The sequence below is a fragment of the Melospiza georgiana genome, chromosome Z (genome assembly GCF_028018845.1).
Source record: "Melospiza georgiana isolate bMelGeo1 chromosome Z, bMelGeo1.pri, whole genome shotgun sequence".
In the NCBI taxonomy this organism is placed as follows: Eukaryota; Metazoa; Chordata; class Aves; order Passeriformes; family Passerellidae; genus Melospiza; species Melospiza georgiana.
Genome location: NC_080465.1, coordinates 41,139,119 through 41,157,557, shown reverse-complemented (window position 1 = coordinate 41,157,557; position 18,439 = coordinate 41,139,119). Strand labels below are relative to the sequence as shown.

The following is an 18,439-nucleotide window of genomic DNA, read 5'->3' as shown; positions in this document are numbered from 1 at the left end:
TGCATATTAAACCACCAATTGACTAATAAGAAATATGATCTAAAAGCATTAGAATAAGTTAAAACAAATGCTGGGTAATTGGAACCATCCCCAAGGAACAGTTGCTGTGCTGAGGGATGAGGCATACTGTAACAGGAACAGGTGTGTAATACACACTGGATGCCAAAGCATTCTAAAATTTGAAAGAAAACCATGATTTATCAGCTCACTAGTTAAGGAGAAAAAAAACTTTTGCCATTTTTATTAGCCATTTAAAGTGAGTTACTGAATATAATTCCAACCCTAAATCTAAGTAATAGCTATGCAACTTTTTCATAAGCACTTTGTCAGTAGTGCTCATGATTCCACATTAACTTACTTTAATAAAATTCTGGAACTTCTTGTTTTGTTGCAGCTCTTTGAAGAGATTAACAGCTTCTTTCTGATGGCTACAAAACTCTCCATATATTTTCTCCATTTTAGTTCCATTTTCCTCTGAAAACTGAAGAAATTCATAAGTGGATTGTGCTCAACATTCTATCTAACAGGATAGATTTTTAACTAGTGAATTTTGTACAAATTGGGAACTTTTACATTAAGGGTTTATCAAGTTCTCTGAATTTCACTAACCTGTCTGTAGGCCTGTCACTACAGAATGAAAATATGCTAGCTGTTTTTAGGAGCAAGAAGAGGAACGCAGGCTGGAGAGAGCACAAGCAACCTACACTGTACTCTTGCCAGAAACAGCCAGAACATTATAACATCATTTCCTTCACCTCTTTTCAAACACAACCCTCTGAGGTTCATTTACTTTTGTCCCATCTCCACATTGTTCCTCGATAAACTAACATCTCAGCTCTTTATTTAGCTGAGTTAAAAAAGACTGACAGAAGGTGAAAAGCGACACCTCCCTTTCACAAGGAACTGAGGTGTGAATGCCAAGCCATCAGTTAGCTATTTTTCAGCCACAGGAAACACCCTGCAACCACACCTTCCTTACTGAGCAGTATCCTGGGATGTAACTGATCTGGGATGCCAGATTACTGCACGAAATTTATGGGTAGTTTCCATCATCAGTTCTTCACATTTCTCCTCAGCTGATAAAGTGAATCCATTACTTCCATTTTTTGCAGTCCGTAGTATGACAGAAGCCTTCTACTGCAAACATGACCAAGTTCATCACTTCCCTTGCCACTCACCCCAAGTTCACACAGCTACGTCACAATAATGATATCTTTTCGCATTGTTCTTTCACCCTGAAATAATCAGGGGAGGACAGGTTTTGAATCTTTTTGAGCAACCATAATTGTCTACTTGCCCACAGAAGTTTTGGAGTAAAAAAACTGTTTAAATTTGGAACTCTGAGCACTTAAAGGATTAACAGAACTGATGCTTCTACCTGCTGCACAAGGATGTCTCCAATTCTGCTGATGACAAAATTACGCTCGCTCCCTGCCGTACATGATTCCTGCCGCCTGTCCTTCATTCTGCAGAAGAATTGCCTGTGCACCTCCAGTAGCTCATCTAAGCAGGGGAATATTCTGTCCACTATGCTGTGGTCAAGCTGCAGTTCTTCCTTCATCCCCTTCCTGAATATTTCAGACATAATGAACAGGGTATGGATGTGATGTACTTCTGTTTGCATCAGCTCTGTGGTATAAAAGAAAAAAGGATAGTGTAGTAATCCCCTGAATATTCTGCACACCTTATAAGACAGAATTTACTCTATCAAATACACAGTCATAACTCCTTTTTGGGTGTGAGCCTCAAACCTAATCAATTATGTCAGCAGGAAGACTTAATTTATCTGGCTCTGACACAATTCTCTCTGTATCCCACTGAACATGCTGTGGTTTTAATAGCTTGAGCTGAGGATCAGATGAGGCCCCTTCTAATTTCAACCATTCTGTGAACAGGCTAGGTATGTCTCTGGTAGCCACTACTATAAATTTCCTTAGTTTAGGAGACATACTTTGCGATAAAAATGTTCTTTGAACCTTCATATTGTTTTGAGTTGAAGCACTCATTCTTCTGGCCATAAACCATGTAGGTTCCCTCTCTATTTGATACACCAAATAGCATTTAAACTTACACACAGCTTTGAAATACTGACCAAATATGACATCCTGCCGCTTGACGACATCCTTTTCTTGCTTGCTACAGAACATTGGATCCACAACAAGACTCCAGGAGTCTGCCTCAAACTCTTCTGCATCTGTGCAGAGATCAGTCCACTGAGACAAATCCACATCATCTATGACAAAATTTGTATTTCTTTAACACCACACGTACAAAGAGTAAGGGAAGTCCCTTGGCACATGTAGATCTATTCATATAGGGAACACATCACACAGATGAACATCACAGGTAAGACTTCTGCAAATGCTGGCATTGTCTTTACTACAGCAAAGTTTGCCAGATGTGAATACTATTACCAAAGTGTTGAATTGCTTTTGCGACAGAAGGGGAGGAGAATAGGTAAAAAACACTCTTCTTTCCTCAAATCATTTTTATAACTCTTTGCTTGCATAAACCTTTTAAAATTTAAAAATAAAATTCAACATTTCCAATACCAGATGTCCAGTGAGTGGTATGTGCACCATCCTACGTGAGTGAAAGCCCTTCAGCTTTCAAATTCAGTCTCACACCTAGCTACACAAAAAATCAATTTCTATTTGCTTCATAAGGCTATGCAGCTATTGTAACAGCACAGCTTATTATCAGGAGTTAAGAATTTGGGCTACTGAGGAAATACAAGTGTTGCAGGTTTACAATTTGCAATGGACACTGTCAACAGAGTTATCTGGATGAGTGCAAAAGAAAAGTGTATTACTGTTCTGTTTCTGAAAGGATGCCAGTACATTTATCCCTATTACTTTAAAATGGTAATAGCATACTAAAATATTCCAAAAGTTATAAAATAGTTAGTTACAAGAAAGAAAGGAAAAGTTCATTTTTAAGATTAATGTGTTTGATTTCATCATTGTAAAGAGGGATGCAAATGTAATTATCAAAAGTAAGTGCTCTTCTTTTAGAAGATGAAGTGTCTTCCTAAATCAGCTAAGGAGTGTTTCTGGTTTTCACTTTCCAATACTAGCTATAAGGTGCAACATCTGTGCAATATTCTCACCTTCCATCATAAAAGCATCCATTGAAGAAAAGGTCCCTAATGCTTGTAACATCTCTTCAGACTGTGACTTGGACTTCCAGGTGCTAGTCTCAGAGTCTTGTCCAGAAAATTGTGTAGCTCTTCTAGACCAGAAATAAAATTACAAAAACCCACATTTATTTCATGGTTTAAATCTTCCTAGAAATCCTGAAGGATGTATTTAGCATAGTCCATTGGCATCTGCCCCTCTACCTTTCCAAACTGGCACTGGGGACACTTTTGGACAAGAGGTAGGGCTGTTGTGAGGCTTCCCTCTTTCCAGGAGACAGTCCAATAGGCACTGAGAAAGAAGGATGCACTGAGGACAGCACCATCTGTGAAATGTCTCCAGGCAGGGAATCTGCGAGGCAAAGCACAATGCAACATTTTGAGAAACATTGAGTTTGTCATTGTTTGACAGCGTATGTCACCAACAGCACACTTATACTGAGAGATGCTATCTGGTGTTCACATTGACCTACATCAGACATCAAGAATGCCCACTTGCCAAGGTACATGACCTCAATGTTCTATCACACAATATAAAAATAAGCCTGTAGGCAATATGGAATAGCCCCAGAGTGACTATCACTTGATAAAGAAATAATCTCAAATCATACATCCTCTATAGGTGTATGAATACTTGTGCACAAGATAAATGACGTAGACAGAACTGGCTACTTTTTTTGTTGTTTTCACTGAAGGTATAGTAAATTCATACTCATTTTAATAGAAGACGAGTGTGTCTTTAGTAGAAGAAAGGATGTGCCCTTTCTTACAGATATTGAAAGAAAAATTAGAAACAGAGAAATTACATGGGAAAGTTCATGCTGTCAGTCCCACGATTTTTAATCAAGGCCTACCTTAGAAATGCTAGGTTTATACCTACTTGTTACACCAACTTGGACCTTGTTTCTACTATGGTATTTCTCCTGGGATTTCTGAAAAAAAGAATTTTTTGAAATCACATAGCTGATAATATATTTAACAGTCAAGTCAGTAACTCATTCAGATACACCATCACACAAAGGGCTACAAGAAAGTGGTCCTAAATTATGGTATTAATTAATTCCAATAACTAATTTTATTAGTCACTGATAGATAATAATATTCAAAGTAGGATATTATTTGTACTACAATACATAACTATTTCTGCTAAGCAGACTGAGTTACAACATTCTACTTTCTCTATATGAGTATTGGCTGCAAAGGCTGCAAGAAAAGTGCACATTCAGGGCTTCATACTCAAATAAGATCAAAGTATTTGGGTAGTACACTATCTGAAGCATGGGTACCAAAAGCAGAACCGTTCCCCCTTCCAAAGGGGACTTTTGCAAAATCTGTACTAAAAGCCTGCTGTACTTGGGCATATACTTCACTTCAGGTGTGTCAGTGAACATTTCCTGCACTGCATTCTTGCTGAGATGAGTTGTGGGCTCTTGTGTCATCTTGCAAGTAACCCACCATCCCCAGGAACCAAAGCTGTCAGTTCAGCAGTCTTAATGCCTAAAGTTTCCCAGAAATTAGTGCAAGACCATGACATGAAAATTATAAACAAAATTAAACCTGCTTGATTTACGTACAGTTTAAGGCTTGTAGAATCAGTATGGAATCATGCTCTCCTTGAAAGCCACCATGATGCAAAACCCAGCTACACCAGAAAGACATGCTCCACAAATGTGAAAAATGACCTGCATCATTGTGGCACATTTCTCTTTGAGTCCCATTTTATTGCTTGAGGGCAGTAGCCTTACACCTGGTTTTCAAGATTATGCCTTTGTTATGATAACTTCACCATGCATGCATTCCTTCTTAACTGTTAAGGTAGTATCCATCAGCTCCAGTGCTGGTTTTGCCCTGCTCAGAAGCAGCTGAACACTGGGAGCAATTGCCTAGGCAGGCAGCTGTGGAGTCTCCTCCCCCAGAGATTTCCCAGAATGGGTGAAACAAACATCTGCCCAAATTGCTACCTAGAGCAAACGTCTGCCCAAATTGTTACCAAGAAGTGAGCCAGCCCAAGGGTGGGGAGCTAGATGAGGTCACCGGCCAGAGCCCCTTCCATCTCTGCTTTCCATTATTCCAAACATGTGAAATCCCCCCCCTACACAAGGGCACTTTCTCTCCGAGGTTTTGAGAAGCCTTTCTTTTCAACCAGTTCTGTAACCATCCAGGCACACCGTTTCACAGTCTGAGCTTCAAAAATACAAACACTTTGTGAAACTGTTTTTCGACCCCCTAGTAAAAATTGTTATTCAAGCACACAGAGCAAACAGTGCTTGCTCTCTTGCTCACATTAGCCATTCTAGCATCCTTGCAGCCCTTCACACACAGACGCTTGGTCTGGGCAGCCTAAGTGTATTTTCTTTTTTCCTTCATTGTTTCCAGCCCCTTGGAAAGCAAGTATCCTCTAGTAAGATCAGTGTAGGATGTTACCTTGGTGCACACAGGAGCGCACTCCTTGCAGCTTTTATGCACAATCACACTGCAATCTGAAAGAGAAGGTATGTTTCAAAGCCTGGCACCAAACAAGGTCCCCAGTCTGCAGAAAATGTACTCTGAGGCTTCAGTTTTCCCTTTTTCAGAGAAAACTCGATATTCACTTATTAAAATGATCCTCAGGATTCTTTGAGTACAGATATAGGCTAGAAGGAAGTTTCTGCCTAATGTGCTAGGGCTAGGAGATCAACACGTCTTTCTGAATCTGTTACCTGCTGTCCTTCCTCCCTCTCCCTTGTCAACCTCAGCTCATTACATAAAGCAGGTACATCCAAATGATGACAAGGTTTCAAACATCACACTGAACCAGGATGTCAGAACAGCACTTAGAGCACTGTAAATGCACAAGTAAAAGCCAGCAGCTACTTACAAGAACACTGCAGTGACTCCTTTCCTAGAAGGGCCTTTTCGCAGACCATACATGGGATAACTCCTGGGAAAGTCCCATTTGTAAAATTGTGCCTGGTTGTTTTCTCCTTATCTTTGGTATCTTTACTTTTTGTCTTCATCCCCAAAAACAGAGGCAGGAAAATAGATAAATAAATAAATAAATAAATAAATAAATAAATAAATAAATATTTAAATAAAAATTATTCAATCTTAAAAATAAAAAAAAAATATTCCCTTATCTAACCAAATGATAATAGAATATTTAGTCCCTGTCCTGGAAGACTTGCAACAGCATACTGTACTCTTATACCCAATACTGCTAAAGCTCTAAAATCACATAGGCCTTGTTTTTACTGGCAGCTAGGCCTGGAAGCATTATCAAGGAAGACTGGCAGAAATACATTTAGAAATCTAAAAAGAGAGGAGGGACAGGAAACAAAATTTTAGAAGTGCTGATCATTCACTGTACGCACTGTATATATCTTCCACATGTATATAGCTCATGCCTCTGCAGATAGAGGTGCAGTTATGCAAATTTAGAAAAGTTATCTTTAGATCTTAGAAGACATTAGAAACAACTTATTTTTAATGAGTGGTAAAAAATTTAATAAATTCTGCCTATTTTTCCACTACCCTAGTTGGTATACAGCTTATACTTCTAGTTACTGACTGTTATACCTTAGGAGAACCCTCAGACACAAGCTGCACAACCAGACATATATGTTCACATGTTCATGGTCAGCCCTGACACTCCTGAAGGCACTGCCTCAGACAAACACCTTCACATCTGTGTTTGTTAGGTTGTCCTGGGGCACAGGAGGGCATACTAGGGAGCCTGCAAAGCCATCAAAAGGCCACCCAGAAAGAGCCTGGAGGCCAAGCCTGTCTTTCGAGCTGCTGACTGATGTCATTAATCTAAAATTAATATGCCTTAGAACTAAGTTACAGTGTTGTAATCTACCTTCTATAGTAGGACTGTTCGCCTGTGCAGGCCTCAATTCTCAAACTCTTTAACACTATTCATTGTTTACTTATACAAGAATTCGCATTAACTTCAAATAAGGCAAATTCAACTAATTACATCCTAATGTAGAATTTTACATACTCAATTATGTCTTGAGAGCAATTCCAAGAACAGGCCCATATCTCTTAATTTTATTTAAGAAAGAAAATATTTCTTAAATGTAACTCATACATTTAAATATTTGCTAAATCACTACACAGAATTCCTAATGACATCAAAGCAAAGTTGGTTTTTAATACAAATGCCATTTCAGGGTAACCTGCACGTGTTTTAAATTTAAAAAAAGAAAAGTGAAAAGAGTCTTCCTATGACTTTTGTGGTTTTGTAATAAACAATTTATCTTTACATGAAAAATCAGCTTCCATCTATAATACACTTAATTACAGTGACATAATCATATGTAATAATATGGACATGAATCCCAAATTACCTTGCCTTTATTCCGTGTGCTGGTCATCCTGTTCATCAGAAAGCTGAAAGTCCGACTCACTTTATATTTTTCAGACTCATTTTTTGAGGGTACAACATATTTATTCCATCCCTCTTCCTGTATCCTAAAACAGACCAGTGAAAAGATGTTCCTCACTCTTTTAATTAACAGCAACACTCCTTTAATTAACATATAGCAGAATCCAGACAGTGCTTGTTTCACCTAACATTTACAATTACATGCTTTGTTGTGGGTTTAACGTATTATGAAAAAGATTGCTCTTCCTATACAAAAAGAAGTAACACTTGCCAATAAGCACTCTGCCTGTGCAATGTGTAACAAGCTTGCCTATGTTACAGCTGGTATCAAAAGCCGCCCAGCTTTTACTGCAGTGGTTTGGACATTCCAACAGTGGACAGGAGCCCCAGCAGCAGGCAGCAGCCCATCCCTGCTTTGCACATCCCAGTAAATCCCTGCTGCAGGACGCGTGCGGTGAGAGCTGGGTTGAGCTTGGCACACGGTTTAAGCATGAGTTCACAGAAGCCAGGGGCCTCTACCCCACTGCTCAAAGCCCATGTGGAAGGAAGGCCTCTTGCCCAAGGGCTCCCTAGATGGCATTCTGGCACAGACCTGCTGCCGGCTCTCCGTGACACGCACCCGTACCTTTGCTCCCGGCACTGCTCGGGCAGGCTGTACACACGCTCTGCAAGACACAAACAGCCACAGGGCACTCACACTGCAAGCTCATCTGGCTCATTTCAAACTCACAACCTCCACCATAAGGCTACCGTGGAGGGTTTGCAATGTCATTTGAAAATCAGGAAGGCAAAAGCATACATACATTAGAAACACCTTTTTCTAGGTTAAGACCACTTCCTACTAAGCTTTTAGATGACAGGCTCTGACAGAACTGAGAAGGGTATCACTGAATGCCAGTCCCTGCAAACAATTTATGCTGTTTTTAAGAACAGCATAAATTATTTCTTTTGTTTTTCTTAACAACATAGACTTGAATGACTCTCCCTTCATTTTGCTTTTCATATAATTTGTTATAAAATATCTTAATGACATTATTCTATCATTTGCAGCTACATATCTTATGCAGCTTTATTTAAAAAAAAATCCTTCTACACAAAGAGGAATACTACTACCTTAGGTACTGCCTAGGATGTTCAATGTTCTACAAATTTGTGTCTTCTACAATTCTACAATCCTATAAACACATGACCCAAGGCAATACTTTTCACAAGCTCTCTAAAAAGCAAAATAAAAGAAAAACAACTCAGTTGGGTTGTTTTGGACAAAAATAAGCCCAAAACTGTAGAGAACACTACCATTTTCAAATTAAAAGCCACTTCCCTTTTGCAGATGTTTTTAGCAAAGCTACCACAGGTACAGTTCAGAAAGATACATGCTTGCCTAAGTCAAAGCACCAGACTGTGCTTTCTTTGAAGTTAGATACAGGCTTAAACACTCTTTGCTGAATCCACATCTCTTCAGAGAAATGCAGACATCAGGTTAGCAAGAGCTAGAATATTTACCAAAGAGGCAGCAAAACAAAATGGGCATTTCAGTTAGCTGTCAGGCACAATCTATACCACAGGAAGTTTCTGTAAGAAACCAACACCACATAATCATAGGAGATGTCTCATGCAAAACAGCACCGTGGAGCTGAGACTTGGAGAGTGTAAGGGCCTGGAGGAGGAATGAACCTCTGTTCATGAGCACACCATCTACAGAGCAGGCACAAATCCTTTACTGTTACAGCCTGGTAAAACCCTCTCAAATAAAGGCAGGTAATATGTTTTAAACCTGAGCATGTTTTAAAGTTTGCACAAGAAAAGGATGGTGGTTTGCCTCTTTTTTCCTCATATATTGTGTGGAAAAAAAGGTCCTGTTGTCATTCTGAATTCATCTGCTTTAGCTTAGATTTTTTTGCAATGTGCAAGGGCAGCTGCATCTCCTTCTTGCATAGCTAAGCCCTAAGCAAGATGTCCAAAGTGTTGGCAGCTAGGCAGAGGTGAAGGGGGAGGTCTTCCACGTGCAGACTCCTGCACAGGCCCAGACATAATCCTGCTACAGTCTACAGAGATCAGGATGAACTATCTAAGCCAGCTTCTTGGACCAAGTTCCCAGGCTAGTTACACACCCAGATAAAACTGCTCAAAGTGAGCACAGGTGTGCCTGCCTCACACAGTAATCACCACTGCCAGCTGCCAAACACTGTGTTCAATGCTCCCATACTTGGAAAATGCTGACAAAAAGAGGCACAGTGCAGGAGGTGCTGGTGGAAGGAAGTGCCAGCAGGAAGCTCAGCAAACCACCACCCTCCCTCCCAGCATTATACTGCATCTGTGGTGCAGGCGTAGAACACCCTGCTTCCAAAGTCTGGACAAGAATGGGCTTCCACCTTCTCCAACAATGACAGTCCCAGAAGGAAGATGAGAAAGAATGAAAAGAAAATGGACTCAAGCCCATATCAAATCAGGGCAAGTAATGATGTCTGGGTGAAACTTAAGGGGTTGTGACACCAAGAAAGTCCCTCAGCTGCGGTGTCAAAGGAATTCTGTTTTAACTTTAAGCATGACACAGGGCTTTACTATTCTGCTAGCTTTTAATTCTGTGAGCTTCTATCTTTTTCTTCTAGTCTTTTTCAAAGACTTTTCACCTAAAGCGTTGAATATAAATACTTACAAATACTTTAGGAGATGGATGAAAATACAACATAGCTGCATCCTGCAGGCTGCAATACTTGCTCCTCCTTACAAGGTGACATGAAATCATACCGTGAGTTTGAGTAACATGATAGAAGTTATTTGCTGCACTGCTTAATTCAGTTTCTTAGGAAAAAAGAAGCCTGCAGACATTGTGTATCTCACCCCCTCCAACAGTTTTTGAAGTTGTTAAATGCTTTCAAAGTTAATGACAACATTTTCACACTTTTTGTATGTTTCATTCACATTGAATGTCAAAGAATCAGAGTGGTTAGGGTTAGAAAGGCCACTCTATATCACTTATGATCAATCCTAGTTTAACCAGGGACACCACAGATAACTGGAGGTTTGCAAGTGTGGTGCCCATCTACAAGAAGAGTCAGAAATGGGATCTGGGGAACTACAGCCTTGTCAGCCTGACCTTGGTGACCTCAGTGCTGGGGAAGGTTATGGAACAGAGTATCTTGAGAGTGATGACAGGCACATACACAACAACCAGGTCATCAGGCCCAGCCAACTGAAAAAGCTGGCAGTTCATGGCTTGGACAGGTGCACTCTGCTGGATAAAAAACTGTCTGAACGGCTGGGCCCAGAGACTGGTGGTGAGTGGAGTTATATCCAGTTTTGAGTCTGTCAGCAACACTGTTCCTTAGGGGGACAGCACTGAGGCCAATTGTGTTTTGTATCTTTAACACTGATCTGATGAGGACATCAAATGCACTCTCAGTCAGTTCACAGAAGACACTGAGCTGGATGGGAGTGCTGATCTGCTGGAGGGCAGGAAGGCTCTGAAGAGGGATCTGGGCAGGCTGGATCATGGGCTGAGCCCAGTGGTGTGCGGTTCAACAAGGCCCAGTGCTGGGTCCTGCCCTTGGGTCACAGCAACCCCAGGCAGTGCCACAGGCTGGGGCAGAGTGGCTGGGAAGGACCTGGGGGTGCTGGTGACAGCAGCTGAACATGAGCCAGGCTGTGCCCAGGTGGCCAAGAAGGGCAATGGCATCCTGGCCTGGATCAGCAATGCTGTGGCCAGCAGGAGCAGGGCAGGGATTGACCCCCTGCACTCAGCACTGGTGAGGCCACACCTGGAATCCTGTGTTGAGTTTTAGGCCCTTCAGTCCAAGGACATTGAAGGGCTGGAGCATGTCCAGAGAAGGGCAACAGAGCTGGTGACGATTCTACAGAGTAAGTCATATGAGGAGCAGCTGAGGGAGCTGGGACTGTTTAGGCTGGAGAAAAGGAGGCTCAGGGGTGACCTCACTCTCTACAGCTGCCTGAAAGGAGCATGCAGCCAGGTGGGGGTCGGCCTGCTCTCCAAGTCAACAAGTGACAGCACAAGAGAAAAGGCCTCAAACTGCTTCAAGGGAGGTTCAGGTTGGACATCCTGAAGGAAGAATTTCCTCATTGAATGGGTAGACCTTGGAGTAATTTCCAATCTTAATTAGATTATTCTATCTAGTTCCAACCCCTCTGCCACAGGCAGAGAGGTCACCATTAGACAAGGCAGCTCAAAGCCCTGTTCAACCTGGCCTTGAACACGTCCAATTGTACAGCATCCAAAACTTCTCCAGTTGTCCACTGTGGCTTACATGTCCTGTCTCTAGCGAAAAACTGAGGGTATAATGGAGTGAGAAACAAGCTGGAAGTATGGCAATGGACAGGCTTTTTTTAAATATAACCCATATCCTTACTGAGAAAAGTGTGTGTTGTCTTCTAAACATGAAACTATGTGTCTGGAAATAAAGCATGTCAGACACAAGTCATAAAAAATTACAAACTTCTTTCAGAGACATCTCTGACTCTACTTGATGAAGTGGGTGGGTTTTACTTCCCAGCCTGTAAAGGTACCACAGCCCACCTGTGTTTCAGAGATTGCTTAGGATCTGTGGGAAGCTGGAACCATTTGTCCTCTTTGATGCCTCTTCTGTATCATTCCGGGCTTCCTCCTGGTCTCTGTCAGACACTTAGCAGGAGGCTAGGGTAAGGATCTTCCAATGAGAGGATTATTGCCCTTGTCTATATTCATTTCTGTGGCTATTGCTCTCTCCATTTGTATGCCCTGTCAAGGACAATTGCTGTATCATGGGGGCATGATGGGACTGCAGATGGGAGAAAATGGAGGGATGATGGTGTAGCTACTAGATACCATCTAGTAGCTACTACTAGCCCTGAAGGAGCTACCAAACATACACACTGGTGAGCTCTGTAAAGTAACATCAGCATTGGGCCTGAAGTAGGCAGGTATTGAATAATGTAAAGCCAGAGAACTGACCTCCATTTGAATCCCCAGCTCCAAAATCACGAGGAATGCGAGGTCTTCCCACCACACCTTTGGATGAGGAGTAGGAATAGGAGCGTGACCGAACTCCAAACACTGTGCATTCCTATGAGAAATTGCAGCAAATGAAATCTTGTGTCATTTTGAACTGCATCAGCAACAAAACCAAAATAAATCAGGAACAACTGACCAGTCGCATCAATTTTCTTGGCTTCAAGTTGAATTTTTGACAACTTCATGTGAATTCCTAGGAAGTCTGCCATACTTTCACCATGACAAATTTTTGTACGCTACAGGAAATAAGTTGTGGGTGCAAGTTTGACTAAGAAAAAAAAAGAAAGCTTACATTCTTCTCCAATTTGGTAACCGATGACATCCACACAGTATTGCTGGCCATTATTTCTGATGACCAAGCTATCTCCTTTTACCAAGGAAGGCACTGATCTTACTTTAATACTTGAACAACATTTCATGGAGACTTTGGCCATGCCTTAGTAATTACTGATGTCAGAGTTTCCAAAGAAAGGAGCTGACCTCTTTTTCTTTTCTCTACGTTGTTTTTTGCTTTTTTAATCATTATCATATTTGAAAACATTTTCCACTTACCAAATATCTCAACAACAAAACCTGAAAGGAAATCCCCTAATTTTTGATACATCATTTATACTTAAATAGAGACTATTACTAAAACTCCTGTAAAATGCTTACCTTATTGGTTTTTAAAGAAGCCCTATCATAATTAATTTTTTTGCTAAACTCTTTTTCTCCCTTCATGAAGTCATTTGCTGAAGGTCAGATAAAGTTCTATAGTGGCAGAAAGTGCATCTAAAAAAATCATAAAGAATCTCTGCAAACAAGAAATAACTCTATGTACGTGTCTGAAGACCTCAGAAATGATACCATGGTCTAATGAAAATTAATGTAGATAGGATACTTCAGAAAACCATAACAAAGAGATTCACATCAATCAGTGGACACCCCAACTGAATTTCCCTGAGTGTAAAAATTGTTGTAAAACAGGCAGCAGGCTAGTTTTACTCTTTACAAACCATTACTCTCTCACATAACTAGAGCTGGTTAAACATTTTCTCGCTAAATATATTTTGGTTAAAAAAATGCTGATTCACTGAACCTGAAATATTTCCTCTGAAACATTTCCATTAGATGGTGTGTTTTTTAAAGCTGAGGTAAATCTCTGATGGACACTTTCTTCCCATGGCAGGTGCCCAGCTCAGCCACAGCCAGTTTCAGCTTCACAACTCAATGTGAGTGGTCCCTGGAGAGACTAGGACTGCCAGCTGGGTATTCATCTTTCTCCTTCAGATTCAGATGTTTCTCGCATAGTTTCAGTGATTTACTTAAAAGGAAAACAATTCAAACCAAGACAGGGTCAAATACCTTGGGCTGCAGACTGGTAGTTAAGTCCAATCCATCTCTGCTAGAAGCCATGGCCACTGAAGAGCTGAGGGGATGGTAGTGAACATGGGATCTGTCCGACACACCTCCACTTGCATTGTCTACTTCAAGGTCATCGAGACTTGAACTGAAGAAGACAACAAAGTCTTTAACTTCCCTGAGTTCCTCACAGCAATTTACTTCAACCTTAATGCATTAAGCAAAGTTCTGGCTGAATCCTCTGACCAATGACAGCCCAAAGCACCATGACTATGTCAGGTAAACCATGTCCTGATGTGTCTCTCAGGTCCACAGCCACCTGGTCAAGGCAGTCAGTTTCCCTGTCCAGGACCCTCTGACGCAGTCTCACGGATCTACAGTGCAGGTATCTGCATCACCCAGGATCACACACACTCCCACCACAGCCAGCCACCTCTGGATCATGAGTTTTAGACACATGCTCAGCATCTCCCAAAAAATGAGATTTTTTGTTCCAGGCATAAACCTGTCTCACATCAAAGAAGATAAGGAGAGCTGAGACAGTAAGGGGAACTGAGAGAACTACCTTAGATTTTAGTATACGTGAGTATAGATGGATACTATGTATGTGTGTGTATTTGGAAGATATGACATGGCTGTTAACAGACATTTTTATCTACATCTGTGACTTCATGACAGAAGATGGAAGAGAAAAACACAAAGAAGAGATTAAGGAGGGTCTTGAGATAGTTTATGAGGTTCAGTTCAAAAGATAGACTTCAAAAAACATAGAGAGCAACAAGCAGACTGAAAAATCTCTGGCTAAATCAATATGTCAAACACATAGAGACTACTTTATTGGAAAAGATTCCTGAACAGGGGAGTGCACCAAAGCTGCTCAGCAGTATCAGAGTTTTCCAGGATCAGGCCTGTTACCTGCAAGAGCAAGTTCATGGTCTCTTCATCAGAGTGTCTGAAAGGAATGGTTGACTGCTTGCAACGGCATTCCAGCCTTACAACATAAAACTTTAAATTATGTGTGGTATTTCTAAATAGCCAGAGTTCCTACCACGGATAATCGCACAAAAATTCCTTCACACACCACTACTTTTTTGAAGCACAAATCTATCACTACTGTCTGAAACTGCTTCCTTATTACAATTCTGGGGACAATATTTTGCAATGTTTCTGAATAACAGCCCACACGACATATCAGAAGCAACTTATATAAATGCATTATCAGTTACTGTCACATGTTAAAATTGAAAAAGCAGTACATCTCTGTGTCAACAGACAAGTGTCCATGACTTACTGTGGTAACTTCTCTAGGGAAATTCTCTGACATAAGCAGTTGTTTTAAAAACAGAATAACATATTACTGGTCTTATTTTATGCCTAATATTTGGATCAATTACATATGTCATATGACATGTTAAGGCAAATCACATGTCTCTGAAAATTTATATACACTCTCATACAGGTGTATATATTTATATACAGTTCTCATACAGGAACCTAACCAAGGTCTTAAAAAGGGTGGGGCTGTTTAAAAATACATAGGATAAAAATGGTTCTGACTAGAGGCACAGGAAGATTATAGTATTCTACATGACATTCCTATAGCTAGCAAGAAAAAGCAAACAAAAAAAAAAACCCAAACAACAACAAACACCAAAAAAGGAGTGTGAAAGAAAACCTCTGCCTGACATTTATTATATTATCTGTGTTAAATATTCCTGCTAGTGGCACTTCATAGTTGCATAAGAAACTCAGAATTAAGGTAGAGAAAATCCTATTGCCCATTTTAAATAATAATTGGCTGGCCCTTCTCTTCCTTGCTGTTTTTACATAGATCTGATGCTCTACTTCCAACTAATCCTAATACTCCCCAGAAGGTGGGAGCAAGATTCAGATTTCCTCCTGCATAAGAAGGAATCTCTTCTATTCAGAGAAGTAATAAAGCTTGTTCATCAAGAAAATTTATTATTGTTTAATTTTAAATTAATTGTTAAAAATCCACATTTTATGACCAAAATTATAGTTCCATCTTCAAAGCTCTCTGCATTTCTGAAGCCGTTTGGAGGAGGGTCTTCAGACAAATGGCAGCAAACCTTGTGTACCAGCAATGGAGAAGAAAACAGTCTGAACCTAACAGCAGATATACTCTGCACTGTGTCTTTTGAGATAAATACCTATGGAATCAGGAGGCCTTCTACAGGCCTATTTAAAGACTTGAAAGATTCCCAGAGACTTCAACAGATTTTTTAATAATTTTCTGAATGGAACATATAACTGAGGAAAACCACAGTGAAATTCTGTTATCTGTCAAAAATGCCACAATGGCAGTGACAGTGAAGAGCTGATTCTTTTTTTTTTATTTATTAAGACTATTTTATTTATTAAGACTATTCTATATACAAGAAATAAAGGTATAAAAGTATCCATTTGCATTCAAGATACATTTACTAAAAAGGTCTTCACAGCTATTTTATGAAAACAGATTATTAGGACAATAAATATTAGTGAAGAAAAACAGAGATTTCACCCCAATAATAGTAGTTATCACTTCAGATTCTGCTCCACCTTTTCAAACAAAAGGTGGTAATAAATAATGCTTATTCTGGCCATACCATCAAGTCAATTCCATACCTTCTTCTTTTCATGTCAGCATAAAGTTGGCTCCGATCCTTAATAAATCCATGGGTCTTGAATGGAAGATATGAATCTGCTACATACAGATGAGAAGATGAAATGCCATGTCTTAATACCGTGTTTTCTTCTCTCTTTACTGTCCTTTGACGTTCTTCATTTGGGAGATACATAAATTGATCATTCTCCTCAAGGGAGGGAGACGAAGAGCTCACATCCATCGGGACTGAGCTGGTAGGGTTCAGACACATTTCACTGCTGACACCTTCTCCATGAATGTAGTTAGGCTTTAAGTCTCCAGCCTGCAGGTAAAAAATGAGTGCTGGTAAGAGGCAACAACATATTGTTGACATATTGTCAGGAAGCAAGGACCTGAGAAGTTTGCCATTTTATTTATGGCTGTATGTTTTGTGGGTTTTTTCCCTATTACTTTCTACACCACATGAATTTAAGGCAATTCATATGACTAAGGGATTCTGGACTTTGCATTACTTTTTTTTCCTAATTAGAGCAGCAATTAATTAGTATTTCCAAGTCTTCTGAATTTATCACTCATATTCATACATTTTATTAAATGTACTGATACAAATATTTATAGATTTTATTTAAAAACTATCCTTAAGTTGAGCAAAAAATATGCATAATACATTCATGTGGGAGACATATGGAAGAGAATTCAAACATTGTGCAATTTAATTTGGAAAAATCAGCCTACACATCATGCACTTTTAATTTTTCAGCACCAGTTTCCTAAGCTTTGAGATAAATATACATGACCTGGAACACAGTTTCTCCAGGGAAGGAAGGGAAATTACTCTTATTTTTTGCCATTAAGCAATTTGGGCCCTGAAGCACCTCTCCTTTTGCAAAAAGACAGGAATGGATTTGGAAATTCTATTTTCTCAGGTACAGGGATCAGGATTTAGACTCTAGTCACAAATAATTCCCTGTTGACTCTGCAGAAGATACTAAAATACAGTTCACTGTTAGTCTTTTAGCTTGAGGCAACAGTCATGTAATTAGATACTGAATAATACTGAAAAGTCACATTGCCAGTTAAAACACTCAATCTACAAAAAGCACCTGTATCAAGGCAAGAATAAAGGAAGGACTGCAAGCATCTCTAAAGCCCCGCTGTTTCTGATTGCTACTTCCTCTTTTCGAGTTCCTCTTGAGATGTGCTTTCATTCCCATCTTAATTATGCTTCTCTTAGTAAAAGACAGGAAGAACTGCTGGCCTTTTTACAGCAGCCCACATATGCATTCAAAGCTACAGCACATGCAAGTCTGGAAATACTTCTGTTGCGCTGTGCACATGACATGCACGAAGGTAAAATGCTTTTCCCAGGTCTTATGCAGCTGTTTCCCCCTGAAAAGTTATTCCTGTCTGGGCAATGTTCCTCCTCAGCACCAGAGGGATCTTCTCCAGCAGCCACTCTGGCTCCTGCTGAGTGGTGCTTAAGGGAGAATTTGGCCCCAGTCAGTAATTTTAAAAAGCAGAATGTGGCCACATGGCAAGCAAAGGTTAGCAACCCAAGCTGAAGGCCCCCTGAGCAATACACTTGGGTAACATCTCCATCTGTAATGGAGATGCAGCTCTGTCCTTCCAAACTCAATATTGTTCAAATCAAGGGTTCAAAGACTGCACTTTATAGTCCCCTGACAGATGTTCACTTATGCACATCATTATTACATACATTCATCTCTTACATTCATCTGTAATATATATTACAGATATATAGATATGTTTATATAGATAAATATATAGATATACTATACATATATATGTAATCTTCTGTGCATTTTGAACACAAAAAAGCCTCTGACTCAAACTTCCATCTCAGCTGTCACATGAACTGGATCTGCAGTGAATGCACTGGGCGAAGTGTTTCAGGCAATGGGGTAGGGGTGGGCAGGAGGCAAAAAAAGGGGGGAAAATCACACTTGCAACATCTTAGAC

General features: G+C 40.2%; 1 protein-coding gene across 1 annotated transcript in view; it reads right to left on the bottom strand.

The window, feature by feature from the left end:
* The window catches only part of ARHGEF28 (Rho guanine nucleotide exchange factor 28), an 84,977-nt gene that overhangs the window by 34,893 nt on the left and 31,645 nt on the right, over positions 1-18,439 (bottom strand). Inside the window, exons 7-19 of the mRNA XM_058044442.1 lie at positions 16,480-16,781; positions 13,855-13,999; positions 12,451-12,562; positions 8,131-8,170; positions 7,468-7,591; positions 5,994-6,126; positions 5,561-5,616; positions 4,017-4,068; positions 3,341-3,488; positions 3,110-3,231; positions 2,093-2,233; positions 1,379-1,629; positions 359-481 (exon numbers count right to left, since the gene is read on the bottom strand). Of these exons, the coding sequence (XP_057900425.1) occupies positions 359-481; positions 1,379-1,629; positions 2,093-2,233; positions 3,110-3,231; positions 3,341-3,488; positions 4,017-4,068; positions 5,561-5,616; positions 5,994-6,126; positions 7,468-7,591; positions 8,131-8,170; positions 12,451-12,562; positions 13,855-13,999; positions 16,480-16,781 (1,749 nt within the window). The remainder of the gene's footprint in view (positions 1-358; positions 482-1,378; positions 1,630-2,092; positions 2,234-3,109; positions 3,232-3,340; positions 3,489-4,016; positions 4,069-5,560; positions 5,617-5,993; positions 6,127-7,467; positions 7,592-8,130; positions 8,171-12,450; positions 12,563-13,854; positions 14,000-16,479; positions 16,782-18,439) is intronic.